General features: G+C 40.0%; 1 protein-coding gene across 1 annotated transcript in view; it reads left to right on the top strand.

Annotated features, from left to right (window-relative positions):
• furina (furin (paired basic amino acid cleaving enzyme) a) overlaps positions 1 to 26,862 on the top strand; it is a 101,034-nt gene extending 74,172 nt beyond the window's left edge. Inside the window, exons 11-15 of the mRNA XM_080216248.1 lie at positions 269 to 386; positions 5,454 to 5,633; positions 7,167 to 7,291; positions 9,094 to 9,219; positions 20,065 to 26,862. Coding sequence (XP_080072374.1) covers positions 269 to 386; positions 5,454 to 5,633; positions 7,167 to 7,291; positions 9,094 to 9,219; positions 20,065 to 20,633 — 1,118 coding nt within the window. The 3' untranslated portion in view covers positions 20,634 to 26,862. The remainder of the gene's footprint in view (positions 1 to 268; positions 387 to 5,453; positions 5,634 to 7,166; positions 7,292 to 9,093; positions 9,220 to 20,064) is intronic.
• Positions 26,863 to 28,000: the final 1,138 nt, after the last annotated feature.

Below are 28,000 nucleotides of genomic sequence, written 5' to 3'. Positions count from 1 at the left end.
TCAGCTTTTTATTGAATTCCGATTTCACCATCTGTGATGGTGGGATTCAAATCCTAACCAGGGAACCAAATTCTCAACTTGGATTCTTCCAAGTTGTCAGATAGTAAAGGATTGATGTCAACTCCCCTCCCACACCAAACAAACAGATTCTGGATTGTGCGTTCCTACTATTATGCTGCCTGAAATTTTGTCAATTCAGCTGTAAGAAAAAATACAGGAATATCGCTGTGATTGGTGTTGAAAGGTACTTCCCTGTTTTCACCCCCAGTCAGTCACTCCTATGGGTATGGGCTACTGGATGCTGGAGCTATGGTTGCATTAGCTAAGAATTGGACAAATGTTGAAGACCAGCGGAAATGTGTCATTGTTATCACCTCTGAGGCAAAGTAAGTGGCATTTCTGCTATAATTTGACATTATTTGCTTTTATCTTGTGTATGGATCACGATGTGCCTAAAAAGGGATGTTTGAGTAAATTTTCTGCTGCAGTTACGTTAAAGTTGAATTATTGCCCCTCCATCTCTCTCTCTCGCACACATGAAATCCTCAAAGCATGAATTCCTGCTGTTCCCCAGTATTTCTGCTGAGTGGTCATTCATCTCTGAAGCTTGGTAGTTCAGTGTCAACATCTCTTGGAGGATTCCTGGGCCATGCCCAATCCTGCTTGTCTGATATCTGCACATATCCTGTTGCCAGTCAGATCATGAGATAGCAATCAGGGACAAGATCTGATTTTTTTTTTACACCCTGCCCCTCAAAAAATGTAAGGTGGTGAGATCAATTCTTGTGCCTTAAATTACAGACTCAGATTAGGATCAGTCTGGTGTGCTGAATCAGCTGCTCACTATTTTAATCGACCAATTCAAAGGAAGAACTATAAGGAAAAGCTTTGTAAAGCGGCTTTATTCCTTTGGTTTATTAATTGGCAAGCACTAACTTGGTTCAAATCCAAGGGTGCAAACCTTCAAGTAGCATTGTTGGTAAAGACACTGATTTGTTCAATAATAAACCAGTTTTGATCCCTGATCTGCAATAGCGAATGTCATCTGGAGTGACACATTTTCTAACACAGGCATGACAGGTTAGAAAACTTCCTATTCCAGTCCTGTTTGCGAGCAAATATAACATGGCTATAGTGATCCCCACCATGTCAAGTAGCTCGTTCATTGCTTATTAGTCTTTTGTGATGTAAGCATGGATATTTGCTCAGTAAATTGTTTTGCAATCCCATAGATGTCTTCCCCTTTACATAAAGGTGATTAATTCCATTCCCAGCTGTGTAAACTTCGGTTCAAAGCATCAACAGTTAAATTGAAGTTTGTTTTTCTTAACACTAGATTGTTTCACATCAAAACTTTATTTGCCTCTGGCACTGAACTGAGTTGAGCAATGTCTTGATTATTTGGTGTACAGTTGTTGTTTATTGAATATTTTTATTGTTAAGTGGTCTAAAGTAAGCAAACTCGAGGTTTAAAAAGCTAAAGCAAAGTGAACTATGGTTAGTTTCTAGCTTTCAGAGTCCATATTGCTGTTGAACTGTTCCTTTAGCTCTTGCCATAAAATAAACTGTTTGTTCCCTTAACCTCACCTGTGCCCTGACCTTTCCGATTAGAAGTCATTGGTTTATAGCTGTCCACGGCCCCATGTCTGTGAATCTGATCCAACAGGTCCCTCTGCATTTTGTGCATGCTTCAGTTCTTGGCTGATAAGAGCGCAAGAATTAGTGTGCACAAAGTGGTCATTGCAAGAACATACAAATATCTTTATAAACTAGGCTTGACACCTCGAGTTGTGCACCACACAGTAAGCTGAGAAATGGTCACATTCCCACATGGCTGTTCTTTGAGGTCAGGTTGCAAACTGATTTCAATTGTACTCCACTTTTGCATCCCCACAGAAATGGCTCTGAGACTTTGATATACAGTAAATGTGCATGTTTATCTAAGTTTGACTAAAGTTTGTTCATGAAACTAAAATAGATTGGTGCCTGTCGTGCTGGATATCTCATTTAGGTTTCATGTGTCTGGCTAGCTGTGCTCATTGTCGTTAATCAGGTCAAGGAATGAATAGCCTTTTGTGACAACAGTGTCTTCTCAGATTAGTTACCACAGAACTGGTTGTTGGTGTAGTTGCAGGATGTGTGCCTGAATGTGACTTGGATGGTAACCTGTTTCTCATGAGGGGACAATTAGTTGCATGAATCACAAGATCTTTGTAATGAATCTGCTGCAATTATTGTTTGTGCTTTTGCCAAATTACCTTTTCAGAAATATTATAAAAAGGAAAAGCTGAAGCGCTAACTTTAATAGCCAGTTCATTATTTCTTTGTTCATGAAACACTTCCCAGAAGTTATCATTTTACGTTGCTCATTTTAAATTACTTTGTTTTGAGTATTTGGGTATAATCCTTGCATTAATATCAAAGTGGAAAATACCAACTTTTTAAAGTCATTCGACCACAGTAAGTGAACCACAGGTTTGATGCTTCAGTCTGATTTTCAACAGGCAGCAGTAGGGTGCAAAAAAATCTAAACTTCGGCAGGATAATTGACTAGGATTCATGTTGTTGGTCATTTAATATTATCCCTGCTGAGTGGATTCAGTTATAGCATTGACAGGTTTTACATGGGCATTTTCCCTTGAAGGTAGAAATTTATAATGGATATAGGGCAGAATGTATAATGGGGACAGAATTATCTCTTCATTCCAGTACGGTTTCCCAGACTCTGAAGCCTATACTTTGTCTAATTTGTGCAGTATCATGAGGTTTTAACTGAAAGCCTAATTCTTCTGTGATAGCATGAATCCAACCTTACTGTTTAAAATTCAGTGTCTATTATTTTAAGAACAGCAGTGTAACATTTGTTTAAAATAACTTAAGGTAAAGTTGTTTATATGATAATATCTCTGCAAGTCCCAAATAGATCTGTGTGCATAATAAAATTTATTTATTAGTCATTAGTAAGGCTTCCATTAACACTGAAGTTACTGTGAAATTCCTAATGTTCGATGCAGTCGTTTGTGTGATACTTCTGAAAGATCTATATAGTTTTGCTACTATTGGATTCTGCCACAAGTGTCTTGGTATCTGTGATAGCTAATCTAATCAGTATCATTTTCATTAAAAATGCATTCATTTAATTTGCATATGACAGTGAGCTCCTGTTAGTGTCTTGGCAGGTGAAACAGTAGATTACATTAATTTCAGTATGAAATGATAAGTCAATGATATAGGAGTATCCTCCTGAGAATGCAATGTAATGGGAATTTGTTGACTTGAGTTTGTAGCATTGCTGTAGAACTAGGGTAGAAAATATTTAAGTAAACCTAGCTGTCATATACTACGTGTTTGGCTTAGTAACTTGAGCTATGTAGCATAACTAGGGGGTGAGTTTGAACCGTATTTTTGTGCAGAGATGATGGGGCCAGATGTCTTCAGCTTCATATCATCTCGTATCTCTGCAATCTTTTCAACTTTGTCAACGAGTGCGTAAAATAAACAGCTTACTGTCAAAGTACTTAGTCTTCTGGTACCTGCTGGCTTCTGCAATCTCTGGTTTGAGCAAATATGGTAATATGTCACATTGTTTCAGCAGTGAATTTTGGGGAATGTGGATAATTTCATTTTCCATGGATGGGTGACTTTGGTATATTTTATCAATAATTTTCTTAGATTATCCATGGCGGCATTGATTGGCACTTGTGCCTCAGTGTCAGGGACTAGGTTTGATTCCTGGCTTGGGTGTCTGTGTGAAGTCTGCACATTCTCCCTGGGTTTCTGCTGGGTGCTACAGTTTCCTACCAAAGTCTGAAAGCCGTGCTGGTTAGATGGATTGGCCATGCTAAATTCTCCCTCTTGTGTACCCGAGCAGGTGCTGGAGTGTGGTGACAATGGGATTTTCACAGTCACTTCATTGTGGTATTAATGTAAACTTTAAATTTTAGTATCCAGATGTTCTGACTTGCTGATCAAAAAGCTACCATATGCAAGTCTTATTTTATCCTTGTGGTGAAGCCTAAGTCACTGTCTCTGGTGTGCAGAATTCTTAACCACAAAACTTGGTGCTTGGATATGTAGAGTCTGGGACTGTCAACATTCCTCTACTCTGTTTTTGTACGTTGGCTGTTCTATTCTATTCATCTATCTGCTCAATATTGTTCCAGAATTTCTCTGCACGTTGGTGATTGACACCTGCCTCCAGGACTTAAAAATGCATTATTCAAGTCCCAAGTTAAAGCTAAATACAATAAGTGAAACAAAGATTGTTCTTTCACACACGTCGCTCAATTGTTCCGAAGCAATGCATGAGTTTCTCTTGTGCCAATTTGCACGTGGTAAAGGAATGCTTGCCAAGCTAATCTCTGTCTCGTGGTAAAAGCAAATTGCTGTGGATGCTAGAATCTGAATAAAAGTAGAAAATGCTGGAAAATCCCAGCAGGTCGAACAGCATCTGTGAAGAGACAACAGAACGAATCAGATTCTCAACATTAGCTTTGTTCTCTCTCCACAGATGCTGTCAGACCTGAGATTTTCCTTTCTTGCAGTGATTGACAAGGGTCAGGGGACATTGTCACATCCTTCTACTTTTTACTCCATCTTTAAAGTGATAAAAGCCAGTGCTCATTTCACTGGATAAACCCAACTCCATTCCTTGCTTGCTCCAAAAACCAAATTTGAATCCCAATTCCTAATCCTTCTTGACAAGATAAGGCATTGCACCCCATCTTGGGCATGATCTTAGACAAAAGGCCAAGTTCTCCCAAACCTTACTGGGGATCGTTTTAATGGTCGTCTAAAGCACTGGCTCAGGCTTTAAGGCTCTAAAGCACTGGACCAGGAATCTGTCTTTAAGTTCGTAAGGTTGGCCCCTCTGTATCCACTCTTTGGACCCACATTATCATATAACTGACATGGAGACTTTGCTATGTACCTCACCTGTCCCTTGGGGATAAGGTCAACTCTGTTGGCACCAAGATATAATATTGCTAATCACTTAGTCAAATCTGTAACTCAAGCATGGAAATTTAATAATATCCTGCAGATAATGGAAATCCGCTCTTGATTCTGAAATGTGCACATTTTGTTAGTTTGTCATTCTGTTCTTGGCACCATTTTGTTCATTTGTAATTGGCAACATTTTCCCAGGACACAACCTAGACTGACCAGCTTAATGTTGCACAAGTCTAGAAGTGGGCCTTGAAACCAGAATGGTTTGATTTTAAGGTACAAGTTCGACCAGCTAGGCCAAATTAAAATATGCAGATTCAGCATGGAAATTACACAGCAACAAATCACTGATCCGATGAGATCCTGGGCCCCAACTGACTGATTTTAATTCTCTGCATGGTAATCGATGACTTAAATTGATATTCCGATACAACCTTGGCATAATTCAGAGCTCAAAGGAGTGTCAAGGAATTTCTACAGTTCTGATGTTCAATGTGTCTTTTTAGGGATATTGGTAACCGATTAGAGATACGGAAAAGGGTTGATGCATGCCTTGGAAGTTCAAATCATATCCACTCATTGGAACATGTGCAGGCAAGAATCACATTATCATACAACCGGCGTGGAGACTTGGCTATATACCTCACCAGTCCCATGGGAACAAGATCAACTCTGCTGGCACCAAGGTATGTTATTACTGATCACTCAGTTAAATCTGTAACTCAAGATGAGTGCATGAGAATTGAATAATATCCTGCAAATAATAGAAATCAGCTCTTGATTCTGTAAGATTTTGTTTGTTTGTCATTCTGTTTTTGACACCATTTTGCTGATAGGCAGAGGGGAGTTTAAAGTTCAGCTTTTATTCAGTGATCTATTGAAGGTGGCTGGATGACCCACTTTTTCTCTTCCCATTTCCAAATATCATCGGTTGAAGCTCTGTGGAAGATAATAGTGCAAGAAAGATTGATGCATTTGAGCTTGAACTATTTGGAATTCAGCCCTCAATCACTGATTCACTGCTGGTGGCCATCGTATCTCTTTACAGGGAGGCAGTGGCATTGTGGTATTTTTACTGAATGAGTAATCCAGCAACCCAGGGCAGATGGTGAAATTTGAGTTAATAAAACTGGGATTAAAAGTCCAATGCTAACCATGAAACCTTTCTTTTTTGAAAGAAAACCTGTCCTTTAAGGAGAGAAATTTGCCATGCTTACATGGTCTGGCCTACATGTGGCTCCAAACCTATAGCAATGTGGTTGACTCTTAACTGCCCTCTGAAATGGCCTCAGTTGAAGAGCAATTAGGGATGGGTAATAAATGCTGACTCAGCCAGCAATACCCACATCCCATAAATGAATAATCCAAAAATCTATGGTTGCAAGCCAGCCACCTGAAGCATGCTCCAAGGTTAATCATAGCCTCGATGGCTTAGCTAGAGCTCTCACTAGTAGCACTCCCACTGTCCTAAATCAATTTCTGCAATCACTTTAAAGCTCAATGGCCATTTTGCTAAATTCTGTGCATTGTAGCTATATCACTTGATTGTCAGCAAAGAACTAAGCATGCATTATTTGATTGTAACAAATAAGAGTAATGCCTTTATTTAGGTGCTTTAAAAATACTTCCCAATATTTAAATTGAGCTGAGTCATCCTGTTTACAGGAGGTTGACCTTTAGGGGAGGCAATTGAGAAAGGTAAATTGATAAGCAAGATCCTTGTGATGCAAGATTCTTGTAATTTAAAGAGCTTTTGGCCCATGTCCTATTTTGTTGAGTAAATAGAGCAGATTGTTGGACCTGCCATGTCCGGGGCATGCGAGCCTTCATTCCAAGCAATAATTTGCACAGGGCATGAACATTAATCTTGTTCGTTATCTATGGTGGCATTCGGCCTCTGAAATGAGGGACCTTGAATTACAGTGCTTCATTTCTGCTCTAGAATTCCAGAGCACTACCCTGTGGTGATCTTGGAGTGGGATTTCAGGAAGTCACAATTAAAACGCTGCTCATCACTCAGCAAGTAGGGCATAGACTTTACTATCTGCATGTAGAATACTGTGTACCCTTGTGAAGTACTAAATGTACATCCTTTATTTGCATCCTTTCATTTTGGGGCAGAAGTAAAAGAAAATAATGGTGCCAGTTTCTCTTAGAATTTTGAGATGGCGAACCATTGGGCTTTGTATCATATTACAACTGTTTTTTAACTACTGCAGACAGCACGACTACTCATCTGAGGGATTTACTGACTGGGCATTCATGACCACACATTCCTGGGATGAAAACCCTTCTGGAGAATGGGTTCTGGAATTGGAGAACACATCTGGTGCAAATAATTATGGTCTGTTTGCAAAATTTCACATTTAGTTGGTTTAAGTCCCCTTCCCTACTGGCCATAATGTGAATTGTAGAAATTACACTACTCCAACTATGTACTTGTCCATTGCCTTTCCTTTGCTCTTTCAATATTCTTCAATATGTTTTCATTTTTAAATAATGTTTCTGCCTGTTATGCATTTCATGACCTAGTGATGCAATGTGCAAAAACATTTCTTCAATTACCTCAATCATTCACTGTGTAAATGATTTTCTGTGACCCCATGATACTGTTATACCAAGCAGCAAAAACAATCTTTTTCAAGATTTCACAAAAGCAAAATACTACTGATGCTGAAAATACCCAAGAAATAGAAGTAGACTTCTCGTGCGTGCTCTTTCATTTCCTTACACTGTCTGATCTTAGGCTTTCCTGCCCATAACCCTTGATTCCCATGAGAAACTGAAAATCTATCCCAGCTTTAAATGTATTCAACAATACAACATCCGCAACCCTCTAGGGCAGGGAATCCCAAAGATTCACAACCTGTTGAGTGAAATTTTCCTTCAGCTCTGTCATAAATACTTGTTTCCTGAGACTTGTCCCTGGGTGTTTTAAATTCCCTGACTTGTGAAAACAATGAATTTATCCTACCAAAAGCTCCTGAATCTTACAGGTTTCAATGAGATTGTGCCTCATCCTTCCAAATTCCAAAGGGAAGAGACAAATTTTCTCAGCCTCTCATCATAGGACCACCCCCTTGTCCCAGGAACCAATCTTCTTCATATTGCATCCAATGCAAGTATGTATTTTCTTAAAATTAGAGACTAAAACTCTGCAAACTACTGTGGTCTCACCAAAACCCTGTACAACTCCAGCTTTGACCTCTTTATTCCTGAATTCCAATCATCTTGCAAATCTGAAATGAAAACAAAATGCAGGAATACTCCTTTTAGTTTACTTATCAGTGTCACAAGTAGGCGTACATTAACACTGCAATGAAGTTACTGTGAAGATTCCCTAGCCACCACACTCTGGTGTCTGTTTGGGTACACTAAGGGAGAATTTAACACGTCCAATGCACCAAAGCAGCATATTCTTCAGACTGGGAGGAAACTGGAGCATCCAGAGTAATCATAGAATCACTAGAAGAAGGCCATTTGGCCAATGAAGTCTGTACTGACCACAACCCACCCAGACCCTATTCCTGTAACCCCACACATTTACCCTGCTAATCCCCCTGACACTCGGGCAATTTATCATGGCCAATCCATCTAACCGACACACCTTTGGATTGTGGGAGGAAACCGGAGCATCCAGAGGAAACCCACGCAGATGTGGGGAGAATGTACAGATTCCACACAGTGAACCAATCTGGTTTCCTGGTGCTGAGGGGCAGCAGTGCTAACCACTGTGCCACCCAGTCTGGCAGCATCTATGGAGAGAGAAAAACAGTAATTTATTGCCAGACATGAGTCTTTGCAATATTTTCTGCTTTTATTTCGAACAACTTTTTCAATGTTTTCATGCTTGACATTTGCCATTTTCAAAACGAGTTTGATCTGGGTGTGAAACAACAGTTTAAAGGTTATTGAGCACCTTCATGGAAAATATATCAAAAGGCCACAGCCAAATAGTGTCTCCATCCCCCACTTGCTGTCTTATAAATACTGGTTAATTTTTTTGTTAAAAAATAAACCTGATTGAAATTGTCTTTGCCCCTTTTACACTTTAATGATATTGTATGCCTAACTGCTGCTGTTTAACATGCCTGCTTCTAATGATGTGTAGTAGATCTCTTTGTAATACAGAAACTATCTATTCAGGTACCCTGAGGCAGTTTACACTGGTTCTGTATGGGACGACACCAACTAACTACGGTCAGCAGAAATCTACCAACATCACACTACCTGCCAATTGTAAGAAGTTGAACTCTCATCAAGTGTGTGCAGGTGAGTAAACAAAGTTTGAATTTAACGAGGAATTGAGATTTCCATCCCTCAGCACTCTCTACAAGCAGAAATGGAAAATAATATGTTGAGAAATCCTTCAACTCGTTCCTCCTCTTGCAAGCCACATAAAAATTGTAATACAAGAATAATTCATGAATATTTCATGTAAGTTGATTGTTTTCTTTATTCATTCATGGGATATGGGCAGCACTGGCTGGCCAGCATTTATTGTCCATCCCTAATTGTCCTGGAGAAGGTGGTGGTGAGTTGCTTCTCTGAAATGCTGCTGTCCACATGCTGTGGGTTGACCCACAATGCCTTTAGGAAGAGAATTCCAGGATTTTGACCCAGCGACTGCAAAGGAATGGCGATGTATTTCCAAGTCAGGACAAGCTAAATACTGATTCCAGGGGAGAACTATTTCATTTGTTTTTGACTTCATTTTTGCAAGTAGTCGGTAATTGTCCAAAGAATGAAAATGCTTTTAAATTCTGTGCAATTGGTATTTATTTGAAAAAGCTTAATGAAGGCTTTCTGTAAGTTTACCAGCCTGACTGATGATAACCTTTGGTAGTTAGAAGATGCTTAAGGTTGCACTCAGCAACCTTTTTGTCTTTTGGATAAATATGTTGATTTTATAGTTGAAAAATATGGTGAACCCCCAGTAATTCAAAAGCTATCTTGCAGCAGTATTGGTCTACCTGGTACACCATTTGATGCTTACTCTTTCCATAAAAAGGGCCTTTTTCATTTTTGATGTAAATTTGATGGAATTTTGTGGAGCAATTAGTGGTGGGGGGAGGGGTTCAAAGAGATAAAGGAAACCATTTGTTGTAAACTCTAATTTGAAGCTATCTCCTGTATAGTTCTGAAAGATTTACAAGTGTATAGTTCTTAAGCCTCTCAACAATAGTTGCAAAGTATAAAACAAAAAAAGGGGCTTTGTAAACATACTGCAGTAATCATGGGTTATTTTTAATTTTCTAGAGTCTGTATGGTAGCCTGGAGGGGAGTTCACTGTATTCAGAACAATTTCTGAGAATTGATTTAAACCTGGTAATGGCAGGATTAATTAATAACTTCATAGTAAAGAATCCTTTTGGTAATGATCATAATATCATTTTTCATTCAGCCCAAACATGAGGAAATTTAGTATTATAGTTTAATTGCCTGGATTTAAGTTTGAAGCAAATGATGGAGAAGCAGTGGTAGGCAAAACAACAGGTAGTGAGGATACAAACAGTAAAATGGATATCGATGGATTGAGTGGACAAAAAATTAACACAATGAGAGAAAATTAGGTCAGGCAGAGAAGTGAAGTTATGGCTTCAATTCGGTCAGCTGTGATCATGTTGAAAGGCAAAGAAAGCTGAAGGAACTGTCATTTCTTCTGACCATGTTTTGCTTTGGAAAACACCGGAATTGGCATTTCACAATCACAGAATTGTTAGGTGCAGAAGGAGGCCATTTGGCCCATCGTGTCTGCATTAGCTCCCCAAATGAGCATCTTGACTTAGTCCCTTTTCACCGTACCCCTGCACATTGTTTTTCAAATAATTATCTCATGCTTTCTTGAATGCCTTGATTAAACCTGCTTCCAACACATTTGCAGGCAGTGCATTCTAGACACGAACTACTTGTGTGGAAAGTTTTTCTCACGTCACATTTGCCTCTTTTGCAGATCACTATGTCTATGCCACTTTGTTTTTGATCCTTTTACGAGTGGGAACAGTTTCTCCCTATCCACTTATGATTGGAATATCTCTACCAAATCTCCTCTGAGCCACCTTCTACAAGGAAAGCTGTCCCAACTCTCCAATGTATACACACACCTGAAGTTTCTTATCCTTAAACTCTTCTGCACTCTCTGCGTTTCGCATCCTTCCTATTGTATGGCAACCAGAACTGTTCACAACACTCCAGCTGAGATTGAGTGAACATCTTGTATAAATTTGTATAACTTCCTTACTCTTGTACTTTATCCCTCTATTAGTAAAGCCCAGAATACTATATAATTTATTAATGGCACTCTCCACCTGTCCTGTGACCTTTAATGATTTATACACAAACACCCAGGTCACTCTCTTCCTGCACCGCTGGAAGAATTTTGCCCCTTTGTTGTATCTCTGTTGTTCCTACGACAACTTGAGAGTTTGGGTCTTTAATTCCTTGAAGAATATTGTCATAAAATTAGAAACCAGCATAATTGCCATGATGGTGAGTCAACCATTCTATAGTGAAATAAAATTTTATGTTAATTCATAAGCGTTACAGCTTCTGGATATTTTACTTTTAATGACTTCTAGTTGGAAGACTACAGTCCATAATGCTGAGCACAGTGACTTGACAAATACTCCAGAAAAGGAGAGAAAGTAAGTCATATAGGAAGCAGTAATTAGATGTCCCTCAAGTTTGAAAAGGGAAGTGAATTTTAACACATTTCCCAAAGATCAGACTGGTGAGAGTAAAATATATTGTAGGATGCAATATTTGCATCTGAAGTAGACTGTTCAGAGGGGTCATGACTTTATGTTGGTGTTAGGAGATGGGGACAAGAAAAATTTCACCTGGATTTTGAGGCGTGATTGGAGGCTTGTGGTAGAAAGTCAAGGTAACTGAACAAAACAAAATATTTCATAGACTGATGGTTGAGAATCTGGACCCTAGTTTGAAGAGTAGCTGTCATTTGACAAGAGCACCATAGGCAAAATTGATTTGTTAGTGGGTTTTGTATAAAAACGATTCCTCTAGCTTGATCTTGAATCCTATTGTGAAACACTAACCACAGGTGGTGAGGTGATTGGTGCACATTGGAGCTGGCTTCACATCGAGGCTGTGTTTATAGTGATCGACTATTAGCAAGTGGCATATCACTGTCAGTGTTACATGCACCACGTTCCCAAAACTATAGAAGTAATATTCTTTCAGTGCCTTAGTAGAACCACAGCCTTAACCACACTGAAATTAGAACTGTGATAGCTCCAGCACTCAGCACTACTGTATTTTGTTGAGAGGGGAAGATTAAGCTTTGATAGTCCATCTAGTCTTTCAGTGAACATTGTACATTTTGCTTTTTGCAGTAAAGTGAGTTTGTTTCTCCATAATCAGTCACTGGTGGGGGATAAATTGCAGAGTATGCTTGCTGACTACAGACATAACATGATGAGAGCTCTCTGTAATGTTATCAACATCATGACCAAATACCAGTTTTCTATGCTGATATTAAAGTGCACGTCTCTATCCAGTTTTTCTAAATATATGTTGCCATCCCATAGACTCCCTACAGTGCAGAAGGCAATTTGGCCCATGAAGTCTACACTGACTCTGGCACAGAAGCTTACCCATGAGCATCCATTTATCCTACTAATCCTCCCTCACCTACACATGTTAGAACATCTGGGGACAATTTAACATGGCTAATCCATCTAACCTTCATCTTTGGACATGTTTTAAGGTCTTACAATTTTTGCTGTTTAGGTGGCTTGGTGATGAATGCACATTCAGATCACAAGGTAGAGGTTCCATCCAGAGATCATGTTTGTTTGCTTTTAGCTGGACAGCAATAAGGATATTGCAGTAGAGGCTGACATTTGTAGCCTCGGGAGGGGAAATATTTCCCCCAATTTAATCTCTAGTCTCTCTTTTTGTGGCTGTGTACATTGATCACAACCATGTCTATACCCAGTTACAAGATGCAATGCAGCAATTCACCAAAATCCTTACAGTACCTTCCAAACCCATGATCACTTCCATGTGGAAGGACAAGGGCAGCAGATGCAAGTTCCCCTGCCACTCACCACCTTGACTTGGAAATGAATTGCCATTCCTTCACAGTTGCTGGGGGGGGGGTCAAAGTCCTGGAAATCCCTCCCCAATGGGGGTCAACCCATAGCACATGGACTGCAACGATTCAAGGAGGCAGCTCACCACCTTAAGGGCAAGTAGGGATGGGTATGAATGCTGCTAGCCAGCAACGCCCCCTACGTGTTTCAATAATGTGTAAACGTTCATTTCTAAGTGCTCACATAATGAATGGCTCCTTGGGCAAGACACAGCAATGTCTGTCTGTGCTTTGCTAAATTTTGAGAAGTACGCACCTGGATTTTATCAGAAGAAAATAATTGGGGAAAATGCTTTGAAAATCTTCAAAGTTGATCGTTTAATTTATGCACCCTGCTAAGCATTTTAAAAGGCTTCTGTGTACAAATTTATGTTTTAGATACAGTCAGTCTTGTTTTGTAAATTTATCGATTTGTAATCTGTTCGATAAATGTTTGGAACCAGTGCCTCAGATTTGTTTTAAATAGAATTTAAAAGTACACAATTATCCTTTTTCTGATGAGCCATTTTATGTAGTTTTTAGTGAAAAATGAAACTGATGTTTTGATCTTTTGAGCCTTGCTTCACGGGGAACATTTTAATGACTAATTTTAATAGGTTTGTGGGTTCCTTTGAAGTTCACAGGCTATTCTCTCATTTTTTTACTTTGCCTTGTAGGATTTACTTTTATAAACTTCTGTTTCATGTCTTTACCTCTTTTTTTTCTATTTATAATTTAGGTTAGCTTAGTTTTTGAATAACTGGTTAGTGGTGCAGAGACACGCCAATAGCATGGGTTCAGTTCTTGGCTGAGATTATTCATGAAGTCCCCCTGCCCCTCGTCTGAGGGTGTGGAGATCACGCAGTCAGCTCTGCCCCTCAAAGGGAAGCACCTATGGTCACCTGGGACTATGGCAACTTTGTTTGAGATTTTAAAATTAAAGTAGTTTAATGGAAATACTTCCTTATTCTGTGATTACTTATGAAAGGGAAAAGCTCTGAAGTGGGAAATCTGGAATGAAAACAATACAGCTACTGTTTTCATAGAGAAGACAGGTTAAGTCTTCAGACGCTGACCCTGTATCAGAAGTTCTGCTGAAGGATATTTTCGTTTTCTTTAAAATGATGCTGTAAATATTCCTGGTGTTTTGGGGTAATTTTGAGCCTCTTAATATTAGCATTGCTATATTTTTCAATCTTGCAATAAGAATTAGTTGTTTCCAACTTCATGTATTTTTAATTATTGCCCATTCTATTTTTGATGCTAAAATGTACGTTTGCCCTGGTTTGTAGCTGGTGCTCCAGCAGCACTTGTTCAAACTTAGAACAACCTGTGAGTCCTGCACTTGAGCTCATTCCTTACAAAGAAAAGTACAGCACAGGAACAGGCCCTTCAGCCCTCCAAGCCCGTGCCCTAACTAAACTAACAAACCCCATCGGATTTCTAATTCTTATACTTCAAACCAAATTCCTGTAACCTGCCAAGATATTATGAACCGTGTGTAATTCTCTGCAGCTTTGATCTGCATTTCAGTTCATCCAGCTTCTTAACGGCACAAAGTTCAATTTTAATGAATGACACATTCTCAAAGTGCAGCCCCAGTTTAATTGCTGGTGACAAGATAATGTTTGTAAATGATTAGATCAGGGGAAAATGTAAACTAGATATTGTATCCCTTGAAGTGTCATCTGAAATGTGATTGATCTTTCCAATATATCTACATATTTGTATCAATAAACTTTTAGGGAGAGGGATAAGCTTAAGTCAGCACAGTTATCAAAACACTGCATTTCGACTGCATCTTGTATTTTGTCTTGTTCCTTTTTCTTGCATATCATGTCTGAGATCTATTCCTTGGTCTGTGGCCTGGACTTTGCCTTTGCTTACCTGAATGGCTGAAGACATAGTTGTCAGAAGTGGGCTTAAGGGAGGGAGCTGTGCATAGGCAACATCAGGAAATGGGGTTATGGAAGCTTTTATAGGGTGCACAAGGCCATGATATGAAATAAACTTGACGGCCAAAGAATCAATAGAGGATACAAACAGAAGCAATGTCCAATGGTTTTGCAGTTACAACTGTTCTCCTTTGAAGATAGGAAATAGTTGAAAATTGCTAACAATGCCTTTCATTTGATTTGTTGTCACGTGTATGAATATACAGAAAGTCTTGTTTCTTGTGTGCTATACAGGCAAAGCATACTGTTCATAGAGAAGGAAAGACTGCAGAATGCAGTGTTACAGTCATAGCTAGGGGTGCAGAGAAAGATCAACTTAGTGCAACCTAAGTCCATTCAAAAGTCTAACAGCAGGGAAGAAGCAGTTCTTGAAGTCAGTTGGTACGTGTCCTCAGACTTTTGGTATCTTTTTTTCCTGACAGAAGAAGATGTGAGAGAGTATGTCCAGGGTGCCTGGGGTCCTTGATTGTGCTTTATTTCTGAGACAGCAGGAAGTGTAGACAGCCAATGATAGGCTGGTTTGCGTCATGGATTGGGCTACATTCACAACATTTTGTCGTTCCTTGTGGTCTTGGACAGAGCAGGAGCCACAGTAAGCTCTGATACAACCAGAAAGAATGCATTGTCTGGTGCACCTGTAAAAGTTGGTGAGAGTCGTAGCGGACGAATTTCCATAACTGCCTGAGAAAGTAGAGGCATTGGGTTTTCTTAACTATCGTGTCAGCAGGAAGGGACCAGGCAGGTTGCTGGTCATCTTAACACCTAGAAACCTGAAGCTCTGTCATCCCCACTTTGCCTCCTGTTGATGTCGACAGGGGTATGTTCTCTACTGTTTCCTGAAGTTGATGACTATCTCCTTTGTTTTGTTGACATTGAGGGAGAGATTATTTTCGTTGCAGTTCACCAGACTCTCTCTCTCTCTTTCCTGTATTGTCTCGTCATTGTTTGAGATCTGATCCACGAGGGTGGTGTCATCAGCGAACTTAAATAGAGTTGGAGGGAAATTTGGCCACAGTCATTGGTGTAAAAGGAATATAGTAGGGGGCTGAGGACACAGCCTGATGGGGCACTGGTGTGAAGGATGATCATGGAAGTGTTGTTTTTGCCCATCCTTACTGAAAATGGTCTTTGGGTTAGGAAGTTCATGATCCACTCGCAAAGGGAGGAGCCAAGCCATGGAATTTGGAGATGAGTTTTGTGACAATAATAGTTTTGAAGGCCGAGCTGTAGTCAATAAATCGGAGTCTGACATGGGTGTCTTTGTTGTCTAGGTGTTCCAGGGTTAAGTGTAGGGTAAGGGAGATGGCGTCTGCTGTGGACCTGTTGTGGCATTAAGCAAACAGCAGTGGATCCAGACAATCTGGGAGGCCAGAATGGATTCATGCCATGACTAAACTTTTGAAGCACTTCATAATGATGGATGTCAAGCCAGCGGATGATAGTTATTAAGGCATTCTGTCTGGCTTTTCTTTGGTACCAGGGAGATGGTTGCTATCTTGAAGCAGATAGGGACCTCACGTTGGTTTTAAACATTCTGTGGATACTCCTGGCAGTTGGTCTGCGCAGGATCTGAGTGCTCCTCTGGGTATCCCATCCAGGCCAATTGCTTTCCGTGGGTTGACTTTCGAAGGCTGCTCCATCTGCAATGGTGACCTCAGATACAAGCTCTGGGGTAGAGGGCATGTTCTTGCTGTCCTTGTGCTCAAAATGGGCATAGAATACATTGAGCTCATCAGGGAGGAGTGCATCGATATCGGTAATTTTATATGCCTTCAACTTGTAGCCTGTTGTCTTGCAGACCTTGCCATAATCAGGAATGTGTTGGCTTGCCTGGGACTCCAGCTTGGTCCACTACTGTCTTTTGGCATCTCTGGATCTTTGTGGGTCATATCTGGCTGATCGAATGTTGACTTGAATCTTGAGGGAGTTGGAATTCAACGTTGTACAGGGTTGTCGATCCCATTTGGCATATTGTCCAGTTGAGACCCACACAGCAGGAAGTAACTTGAAATGGCTACAACTCAGATTCAGCGTAACGAGACATACATAGAGTTAAACTACAAGGAGAGGTTGCACATACTTATCTTGAATTCCTTTTGGCTTAAATTAAGGTGACAGAGATGGTTTTGTGTTTAAAACTTGAATCAACCTTGTTGAATGCATCTTCCTTTTTGTGGGAGAATCTAGAACAAGAAAGCTTAATTTTAAAATGAAGTAATTTAGGTGAGATCAGAAACAATTGGTAGGATAATGAAAATCTGGAGCTCACTCCAAAGGTCTGGATGTGAGGAGAGTTGGAGCTTCAAATAGAGGTTTTTGTTAGGTAGAAGTGTCTAGGTATCTGGAATTAAAGTGGGTAGATGAATTTGAGGTACTGATGAATGCAGTATAATTCAGTGGCAGAACAGGTTAATGGGGTGAGTGAGCATACAAACATATAGAACACAGAACATAGAGCAGTACTGCACAGTAAGGCCCTTCAGCCCCCGATGTTGTGCCAAGCTATGTCCAAACCCAAGATCAAACTATCCTACTCACTATCATTCTGGAGTGCTCCATGAGCCTATCCAATAAACGCTTGAAAGTTCCTAAAGTGTCCGACTCCACTATCACAGCAGGTCGTGCATTCCACACCCCAACCACTCCGAGTAAAGAATCTACCTTGGACATCCCTCCTATATCTCCCACCATGAACCTTATAGTTATGCCCCCAAGTAACTACATCTACCTGAGGAAATAGTCTCTGAACGTCCACTCTATCTATCCCCCTCCTCATCTTACAAACCTCTGTCACCTCTCATCCTCCTCTGCTCTAAAGAGAAAAGGCCCAACTCCTCAACCTTTCCTCATAAGACCTACCCTCCAAACCAGGCAGCATCCTGGTAAATCTCCTCTGCGCTCTCTCCAATGCTTCCACGTCCTCCTTTTATAGTGAGGTGACCAGAACTGCGCACACTATTCCAAATGTGGTCTCACCAAGGTCTGGTATAGTTGCAGCATAACCCCACGGCTCTTAAACTCAAACCCCCTGTTAATAAATGCTAACGCACTATAAGCCGCCTTTACAGCTCTATCCACTTGACTGGCAAAGATCTGTTGATATGAATCCCAAGACCTCTGTGTTCCTCCACATTCCTCAGAACCCTGCCGTTGACCCTGTAATCTACATTCAAATTTATCCTACCAAAATGAATCACTTCGCACTTAATCAGGGTTAAACACCATCTGCCACTTTTTTGTCCAGCTCTACATCCTATCAATGTCTCTTTGCAGCTACAAGAGCCTTCCACCTCATCCACTACTCCACCAAACTTGGTGTCATTGGCAAATTTACTAACCCATCCTTCAGCCCCTCTTCCAAGTCATTGATAAAAATCACAAATAGCAGAGGACTACTCACTGATCCCTGTGGTACACTGCTGGTAACTGGCCTCCAGTCTGAAAATTTTCCCTCCACCACCACCACCCTCTGACTTCTATGAGCCAGTTACTTATCCAATTGGCCAAATTTCCTTCTATCCCACACCACCTTACTTCATGAGCCTCCCACGGGTAACCTTATCAAACGCCTTATTAAAATCCATGTATACGGCACCAACTGCTCTTTCGTCTATGCCTTAGTTACCTCAAAGAATTCAATCAAATTTGTGAGGCACAAATTGATGAATTGCAGATTAGGAGCTGAAGTAGGCAGCTGTGCTATTAGAACGTGCTCCACCACTTGCTAAGTTCATGGCTGATGTGATCATAACCTCAGCTCCAGGCTTCCTCCTACCCCTAAATATGAATAGCCATCTCCTGTTTGTTTTAAATTGGATTGGGTGTAAGTTCACTCAATATTAATGTTGAAGTAGCAAGTTATTGACAATGCCACATTCTGCCTTTTGCTGGCTGTTTCAGGTTGACTGCTCAATTTGAATAAGAGTGCAAATAATGCTCTTCAAAAATTAGGAGATATCCAAGAGTCATGAATCATGCATTTATATGCAAATAAAACAATTAAACTTCCTCCATTCTTGACAAGATGTAATATCAATAATAATTGTATCAAAATTAGTTGAGACTGAACCTGAATTTTAATCCTGCGTGTAATATGACAGTCATGACATGGAGATGCCGGTGTTGAACTGGGGTAAATACAGTAAGAAGTCTCTGAACACCAGATTAATCAGCCTTAATTACAGCTGCCCGTAACCTGTGGTCACGGGCATTCAGCCTCTGATCTTTGGGTAAACGTTCTCCAAGGCGACCTTCATGACACACAACAGCGCAGAGACGCTGAGCAGAGGCTGATAGCCAAGTTCCCCACACATGAGGACGGCCTCAACTGGGGTCTTGAGTTCATGTCGCATTATCTGTAACCCCCATAACTTGCGTGGACTTGCAAAATCTCACTATCTGTTCAGTCTGGAGACAATATACATTTCTTTAACCTGTGCTTAACCCTCTCTCCACTCACATTGTCTGTACTTTTAAGACTTGGTTGGTTGTAAAGACTCGCATTCCAATCAGTATTCAGTAAATTGAGTTTGTGTCTTTATATGCCCTGTTTGTGAACAGATCTCCCACTCTCACCTGACGAAGGAACAGCGCTCCGAAAGCTAGTGGCATTTGCTACCAAATAAACCTGTTGGACTTTAACCTGGTGTTGAAACTTCTTAATGTGACAGTACCATCGTGAACCTTGGACTAAATACTTCATTCTTATTGCTCCTCATGTCCCTCCAATTACTTTCTGTTCTGTAACCGGTACTTCAATTTTATACAGTTCAAAATATTCCCCAACTCAACCCTATTTCAAAAGGTTAAAGTCTCTAATTGTGTTTAGTTGAAGTGAGCAGGTATGAAAGTGTGTTAAAAATATTGCACAGACCATCGCAGCCTTCAGGAAACACAAATTAATTGTACTAACTGCGACTGAGCTGTTGGATCCTGTTTGAAAATTAAGTCCAATCTAACCTTAAATGATTTGACATTTTATTCAAATGTCTGTTTGGTTTGTAGCTAAAAGATTGTCCCTGTTGAAACTGTTCCTGAAATATTTGTTTCTCTCCTATTCTGTCTCCTCAGAATGTGAAGCTGCATTCTTCCTGCATCAGCAAAGCTGTGTGGAAAAATGTCCACCTGGCTTTTATAAAGGACTCGTCGATGGTCCTTTGGAAAACAACATTGAATTTCCACAAGTTTTGGCCTGCCTTCCTTGTCATGCTTCCTGCCGCACGTGCAATGGATTTACAGCCAATCGCTGCCTTTCTTGTCTCCCTCACTCACGCTACAATGAAATCGAGTTGAGCTGCTCACCCCAGATGCAAGTTAGCAGAGAGTCTCCCCTGGAGAAAGAGGAAGTTGTTGAACCGCTCACTGAATCACATGTAGCTATATGGTTTGCTTTGACCATCTGTGCCTTCATCATAATGGTATTTTTTATAATATTTATAGTTCTTCAGGTCAGGTCAGGATTCCAGTTCAACAAAGTGAAAGTCTACACTCTACAAAACGGGAAAGGGATTATATCTTACAAAGGAATTTCTGACACCTGGAAAGACGGAGATTTATCCGAATCGGATTGTGAAGAATTTGATGTTGAAGGACAAAGTGAGAGAACAGCATTTATAAAGAAAATACAAAGTGTCCTCTAATATTCCTCCTTTCAAATGTTCCATCCTGTTGCTAATGAAGGGTTGTCTGTCTCATTTTCATGGACTTCCAAGAAGTGTCTTTAGGGGACAAGGCATCCACAAACCCACTTTTATTTGGAAAGTGGATGATTGAAATGATGGACACAATCCCTCATAGCGGAACTGTTGACAATACTGGAAATTGGGCATTTTTCACAGCTGTTAGCTGGGTAGGTTGGTGACTTAGTTCCCAGCAAAATCTGGTCAGGACCATAGAATGGTGAAGTGGATTTTTTAAATTCAATATTATATAACGCAATAGGTAATGATGGAAATTTTAAGACTCCCAAAATTTATAAGAACATTCTCATCTGGATAAATTGAAAATTAATTGAGGAATTTGAAATTGTGGTTTAGGAGACTTTCAAAGCTATTTCAATCACAACAAGATCGAAGGGGACAAAAACTTAACTGTTTGGTACATATTACAACCGGTTTTTGAGTAGCAGAAATAGTTAGTTTCAAGGGGTACCTTTTTTGCACTTTAAATTATTTTCAAAACTTCCATCCCTTAAAACACTCAAAATAATTTAAAATATTTCTCTCCAAGCAATCACTGACCCATTAGTCGGTCGCTCACTCCCTATTATGGACTGAGGTATTTGGACCAAGAAGATTCTAGATTTGAACCCTGTGCCCAGTTGGCAAATGATTATGGTTTGGTGCACTTGGTCAGGGGGGCGGGGGGGAGATGCAATCACCAGGGTTCCTTCTGCTCCTATTAAAAATGTGCATGTGGACATCCCATCTTGTATGGGCTTGGCATAACCTCCATGCTGACTAAACTGTAACACTTCCTGTTAGAACTTAAATGTGATGATTGGCACTTGAGGCTGACAAATTACTTGTGGACCTGTCACCCAGCAACTGCTGCTTCAGGCCAGGAGGGAAGTATAATTAACTTGTCAGTGAAAACATCATCTTCCAGAGCAGATTGGATTCTGGCCATTTTGAGGCAGATAAAATAATTGGTTGATGAAGAAAAATCACACCAGAATTTTAGATTTGTTTTATGCCTGATCTGAACAATTAATTTGGAACCCAGGGAGCTGGTGATGCACACTATTATTAATCTGCTTGCAACCTGGAGTTCAAATCGAGGCTGAGGTCTGTCAGGAATGCAAAGTGACTGGTTCTAAATGGCGCAAAGCTTTAAAGAACAAGCCTTCCACTGAACGTCCTTGAGAGACCAGAGGCTGACGGGGGGGGAAAATGGAAAAATTAATGAAGTGGGCAGTGCTGAGATGCATTTATTTAGCCAGGGAAGAGGGGCCTCATGTGACCTACCTTAGAAAAACATGTAATTTGTGAGCTGTAACACACCACTTTGGGCACAAGATCCCCCAAGTAGTATAAATATTTATTGCACATCACTTTACTTACTGAGGTGTTGGTGCAACTCACCTCAATAGCACTTTGTATCAGAACTCCTGCCTCTATTTAGCACTGCATCGATTTTCCAATAGTGTCTTCCAGTTATTTTAATTGAAGGATTTTGCTATAAGCATACTATATATGGGAAAGAGCCTGATCAGGAAATACTGGCAATACTTTCCTGTGAAGCAGACCAAATAGAGCAGGCTGAAGTCAGGCATTTAAATGTGCTTGAATCCAGAGAGTCACTATGTCTTAATGCAATCTGCAATAAGTAAGTTTGATATTCAGGCTTAATGGATATTTTTATTGAACAGTTTCAGAATATGCACCAAGCTTGAGGGAGTATTATTTTAAGGAAGGTACACCTGGGGAAGTGGGTAACAAAGGGTTACATCTCTGGCAGTCACATGCTAATTCATCCCAATCTGATGCAGCAGGGCCTTCTCCAGTTGTGAGGCCCTTGAAATGAGTTAGGGCATTCTCAAATTAATTGTAAATGAACACAGATCCATTGCACAAAGTGCCTTTAATTTGGTGCTAAATTGGCAATCTAATTCAAAGGTCATGCTGGCTGGTGTGGGAGATGAGGGGAAGATGCCACACTGATATAGTGTAGGCAGTGTTATTCTAGAGCTATGGCCAACTGAAGGGGCAGTGTAGAGGGAGGTGAAGCTACCCTGGGAGTCTTTAATGTTGGAAAAGACTATCTAGAATGGATAGTGTTCCATTTCCAAGTATCAACCATTACAAACATGGACTTCACAAGAACATGCCTGCTGATGTATAAATCTGAACAGAAGCGAGAAACAGTACTATTAGACAGCACGGTCCATTCAGAACAGTTCTGTAGGACACAATTTTCCAGTTGTTCCTGCCAGCAGGTTCTTCAGGCCCTGCTGACGGTGACGCTGGTGCTGATTCCCTGGCAGCAGTGTGAGAGAATCCCTGCAACAGCAGTGGGAACAGAAGCTGCTGTGGCTGGTTATTGGGGGCTGTCTCTGCTGCTGTGAAATACACTGGGGGGAAGGGGGGGTGGAAAATCCTGCCCTTAGTCTCTACCCTCTGAGTGTTGCTACCTCTTAATTAAATCTTAAAACACTTAATTTTTCCCCTTTTACCATTGGTGCCACCTGACCTGAGCTAATTTGCGGTTTTTGAAATTTGTGGATGTTAGCTGTGAAAAATGTTTCCCTTCTCTGCTGTATGTCTGTGTTTTTTTTTAATGAGCACAAAACATTGGGGTGGGTGGGGAGTCTTATTCTTCAACTGAAATAAGACTTTGAGACATTCTTCACACCATTGAAACCCTCTCAGGGTGAGTCACTGACTTCAAGGTTTCCTTCAATGAAGCAAGAGAACTGTCATGGATGAATAGTTTCTTTAAAATCGCATTATTCTTGATTTTATAATGCATCAATTATGGATAAAAACATTAAGCATTCAGCATTCAAAAGAAAAACTTCAGGACTGGTCAGGGAATAATCCTTATTCACAGCACTTGGTTGTATCTGCTATAGATGTTTTTCTAGCCCATGCCTAGTCAAATGAACCATTTGCTCTATATTTGTAAACGGACAACTAATCCTTTTTGTTTGCAGTCAGTTTGTTAGGTAGTATACCAGCACTAATACACTACAGAGAGAAATCAAAGTTAAATTAATATTTCAAAGCTGTTTAAAAACTCTTTATCACCTCAGATTGCTCCCACTGCTATCCTAGCCAATGACTCAACTCGTTCCTGTTAGTAATTCATCACATTGTATCAATTTTTTCCTTAAAAACCCAAGTCTAGAGGGACAAAGTTTCCATTTGACACTTTAGGTGGGTTTCTTTTCCTTCATGATTCAAATATATCTATAAATTTTTGTGCACCTGAATCCTATTTGGAAAATGGCGCATTTACACTTCATATTACCAATGTTGAGTTATAACTGTGTAAATGAGTTACTAACTTCACCTGAATTAAGAGCAAAACACTGATTTCAAACTTCTCCAGTATAGAGATCTCGAGGAGGGTTTAGGGTGGAATAAATAATTGTCTTCAGCTAAAATTGAAAACAATATTTTGCCAGTAGCTGAATAGAATTTCGGTGAATTTTAAATGCCCAAAATAGTCCTCTTAGCTAGCCAATCTAAGAATGTGCCTTGACTGGGGAGAATGGGGATTTAATTTTGTTCTGCAGGATGACTTGCTAAACATAAGTAATGTCTTCAGTGATGCATCGTGTTTATATCAGTCTTGCACATGGTTCTAACAAAATGGAGAGAAATTTTGGACGTAATTTGAAATTTGCCATTACCCATACAGTCTGGTAGAAATATTGTCCTAAGTTTCAATTGACCGGAGCAGTAGTTGGGGCTGTATTTGGTCTTGCATCAGGAATCCTGAAAAATATGCACATGTCCTGCTCCTGATGGATATCCAGTAGCCCTTACTGGTAAGTGTATGTGTGGGATTGCCTTATGAATAGGCTTGGCTTTGACACTGTCTACAGAATTTTCATTAGATTTTTGTATGGAGAAGGGCCACCTTGGTGGAGTGTAGCAGGATAAACCAGCCCTGATTTGACAATTCAGGAATTGAGGATAGAAAGATTACCAAGTGAACAAAGTCATTTCTTTTGATGTTTTGTGACAATTATGTTGAATAATTTGGGGTTTTAAATATTTAAAGTTTTCAGATGAAAATGGAATTTGCCTTATTACAGTCAGTTGGTTTTCTGTTATGGAAGTTAGTCTACTGAGGGTGTCCTGTGTGGTTTGGCAGCCTTGCTAACAACTCCTGATTATCTATTGACTTTGCACTATATGCACAATATTATCTTCCCTTCTGTTATGAATCCCAAGCACTAAAAGTGTTGCAAAGGCATTGCTGAACTTCCAGGTGTTTAAGCAGTGCTGGTTCAGTTTGGAAATGTAATGAAACCTTGTGACTATTATTTTAATAAAGCAATATGATTGTGGGCCTTTGGGTTGGGGGAGGTCTATGATTATTAATCAATGAATTCATGAAAAATGTAAATAATTGTAATATATATTATAAATCGTGATTTCATAATATGCAACCTCTTAATGTGTAAAGGAATAGAGCAAGTACGTATGCGTCCATCAGGGAAATCCTAAGTTGAGTTGATTGTCCCAGTGCTTTTGGATGATTAGAGGAAACTACTTTGCCTGTTCTGCTACTTTGTTTTTTGCCAGTGCATTGTGGGTTGGAGAATAAGGGACACAGATCTATACTTAAAATGGTGTTGCGTTGTAGCAGTCTCCTCTTGTATGGGTGATCTATGAATCCTTTTGCAGATCTCACACCCAAGTTCCATCCCTACCTGTATTGCATCCAATCACTTGGTTTGGTGCTGCACTTCTCATTTCTGAAAGGCAGACTGTTTTCAAGACTGCATCAGACTGGGAAAGAAGAGGATAAAGCCTGTTGCAAGTAACCAGTTTAGACTTTATCAACTGTTCCGTCCATTCCCAATACATCTTTTCACTGAATGTTAAACTGCTCCCAAGATCCCATGTTATCGGTGCACTTTAGATGGAGTGACTTTTACTTTTGATTCCGCCCCCCCCTGCAGTGGTTTGTCCTACGGTCACTTGATATTTGTTGTAACTTGTGTTCTTACACAAACCAGAAACATTTTTTGGAAGGGTTTGGGAAATAGTTTAATATTGTTCTGGGGGGGGGGGCATTCTTTTTGAAAAATTTATTGACGCACTAACATCCAAAAAATGTTGAGGCTGAAGAGATTAAGCTGGTCATTTTGATTCTTCACATCTTAGTGACAGTTCATTGTGCAAAAACTATAAATGCTTCGTCACAGTTACCCCAGAGTACCATGGTGTCTCTAATTGATTTGTTAATGTGCTCGACATCATTAGTTTTATGCATTTTCTGGTGATTCATCCGTCATATACCTTTATGATAAAGTTTAAAAACCAAGTGGCAGAAACGTTTGCACGTTTTGTTGGAGATTACATAGTTCTCAGTGCGATACCATGTTCTCGTCTTCCCCTTCCCTCTCGCAATGTGTAGCTGTTTTGCACTAATGTATTTAATCATTCCAAATCTTGTCTTATGCATTCACACAGTCAAATCTTTAACTGAAAGCGCTACTGAAGAGACTGTCCCAGCGGCTTGATGGGTGAAGGCATTCTGCAAGGTAACACTGAGCTATACAGATGAGAAGGTTCTATGTTTGATTCTTTGTCTGAGTTATTAATTTTGGACATGGTGCAACGAGCTGACTTCCAAACCCAAGGATGGAGGTGGTGGAATTGGAAGAGGGGCAGGCACATCAAGTTATAGTCTACTACTTGCTGTGGTCAAACAGCCCATCAATTGACTTTGTCTAAGCTTGCACCTGCAGACATCTGTCAAAAGCCTGGAAGGTAGTTTACCCATGAAACAATACCCTAATGTGAGCCAAGCCTTTGGGAGAGATGGGGTTGGGGGGGGGGGGGTGGAATTAGGGTAGAGGTGGAAAAAAATAAGAGAAACGTGCAGCACCCAAAACCATTCACTAAATTGAAAGGGCTACATAAACTCGGTTGCAGTTACTATTCCACAGTGCAATGCACCAAAACATAAGATGCTGGCTGCTTGCTGTGATGTGAAGTCCAATTGCTATAATACTGATATTGTGGATGATTTACTAAGATAAGTGAACAGACATATTTTTGTACAATATTATATAGTGCACAGTAATTTTCTTGTAATATAAAATTGCTTAAAACAAATTACTCTTATTTAATGGATGTGGAAATATTGTCATAGATTTAAAAGAAATTAAAGAATTTCAAAGCAAAATGATGTTGTATTTTCTTTCTAACATGATAACAGTTAAATCTTTTCAGCCAGATGTTTAAGTCTTTACAGAAAACCCATGTATATTTTTAAAATCTGGGCTTTATAATATCAATGTCCCAGTTAACTTCTGCAACCATAACTTCAGGAGATCTGATGTTGCAAGAACTTGTGTTGCCACATGTGCCAATCTTGAGGGGTTAAGCTTTAGGCAGGTGCAGTCATAAGTCCTCGGAGTCCAGGAAATTAAAAGAAGCATCAGAATACTGGAGTGGAAGACAGACAGCCAGCTTCTTAAATATATTCTTCCGTATTTGGAATTCTGGAGTAGTTTGAGCAACCTTTAACCTGATGAGTCTCTGCAGGGTATGATGTGATCTACCAGAATTCAAAGCAAATTTCAAAAAGCACGACAAATAAAGAGAAGGCAGGTTTTTTGAGCAAACCTGTCATCCTCATCACTGACTGAGGCCGACAGAGCAAGGAAATGAAGCTGAGCTGTAGATCAGCATGAATTAATGGAATGATGGAACAGGTTTGATAACTGGCCTGTGATTAACTTGCTAAAATAATAGTGTGCACACAAATAACTGGGAAAGCAGCAAACAATCCTTTTCATTATATCCACTTTATCCGGAACCAACTGAACTAATTTAAATTGGTTCTATAACTTTTTATAATGACTGCTTAAATAGCTACCACTGGTAATTTAAATAAACATACAGCCTCTCATACATATATAATAGGTATCTCACTAATAGCTCTATTGTAACCCAAATACTAGATACAGAACTTGAAAAATGAGTACTGGTATTTTTATTTCTCCCCTCGAAGTGAACGTACCAGTAATTGTTGAGCGAGTGAGTTTTGAGTGGATGGCTCCTGACTGGATGTGTCCTTGTGAATTCAGTTCATGCTGCCCCCTGCTGATGCACTCGGTAGGGTTTAAGCAAAGGTTATTATCAAAAGCTCAGTCCATGTGGTACCATGCATAATTTTTGAGGAACTTGAATAAATGCAGGAAAATAAGAACAATGTAGTTAGCCTTTTGGGAAAGGAGCGAGCACTGTGTGGATTAGACGGGCTGAATGCCCTGTTGGAATTTGTTAGTTAACATCTACATTGCTGGGCAGGAATCAGC

This window comes from Carcharhinus amblyrhynchos, chromosome 32 (assembly GCF_965287045.1).
Source record: "Carcharhinus amblyrhynchos chromosome 32, sCarAmb.v2.hapA, whole genome shotgun sequence".
NCBI lineage: Eukaryota > Metazoa > Chordata > Chondrichthyes > Carcharhiniformes > Carcharhinidae > Carcharhinus > Carcharhinus amblyrhynchos.
The sequence above is the reverse complement of the archived record's forward strand: the minus strand, read 5'-3'. Positions and strand labels throughout refer to the sequence as shown.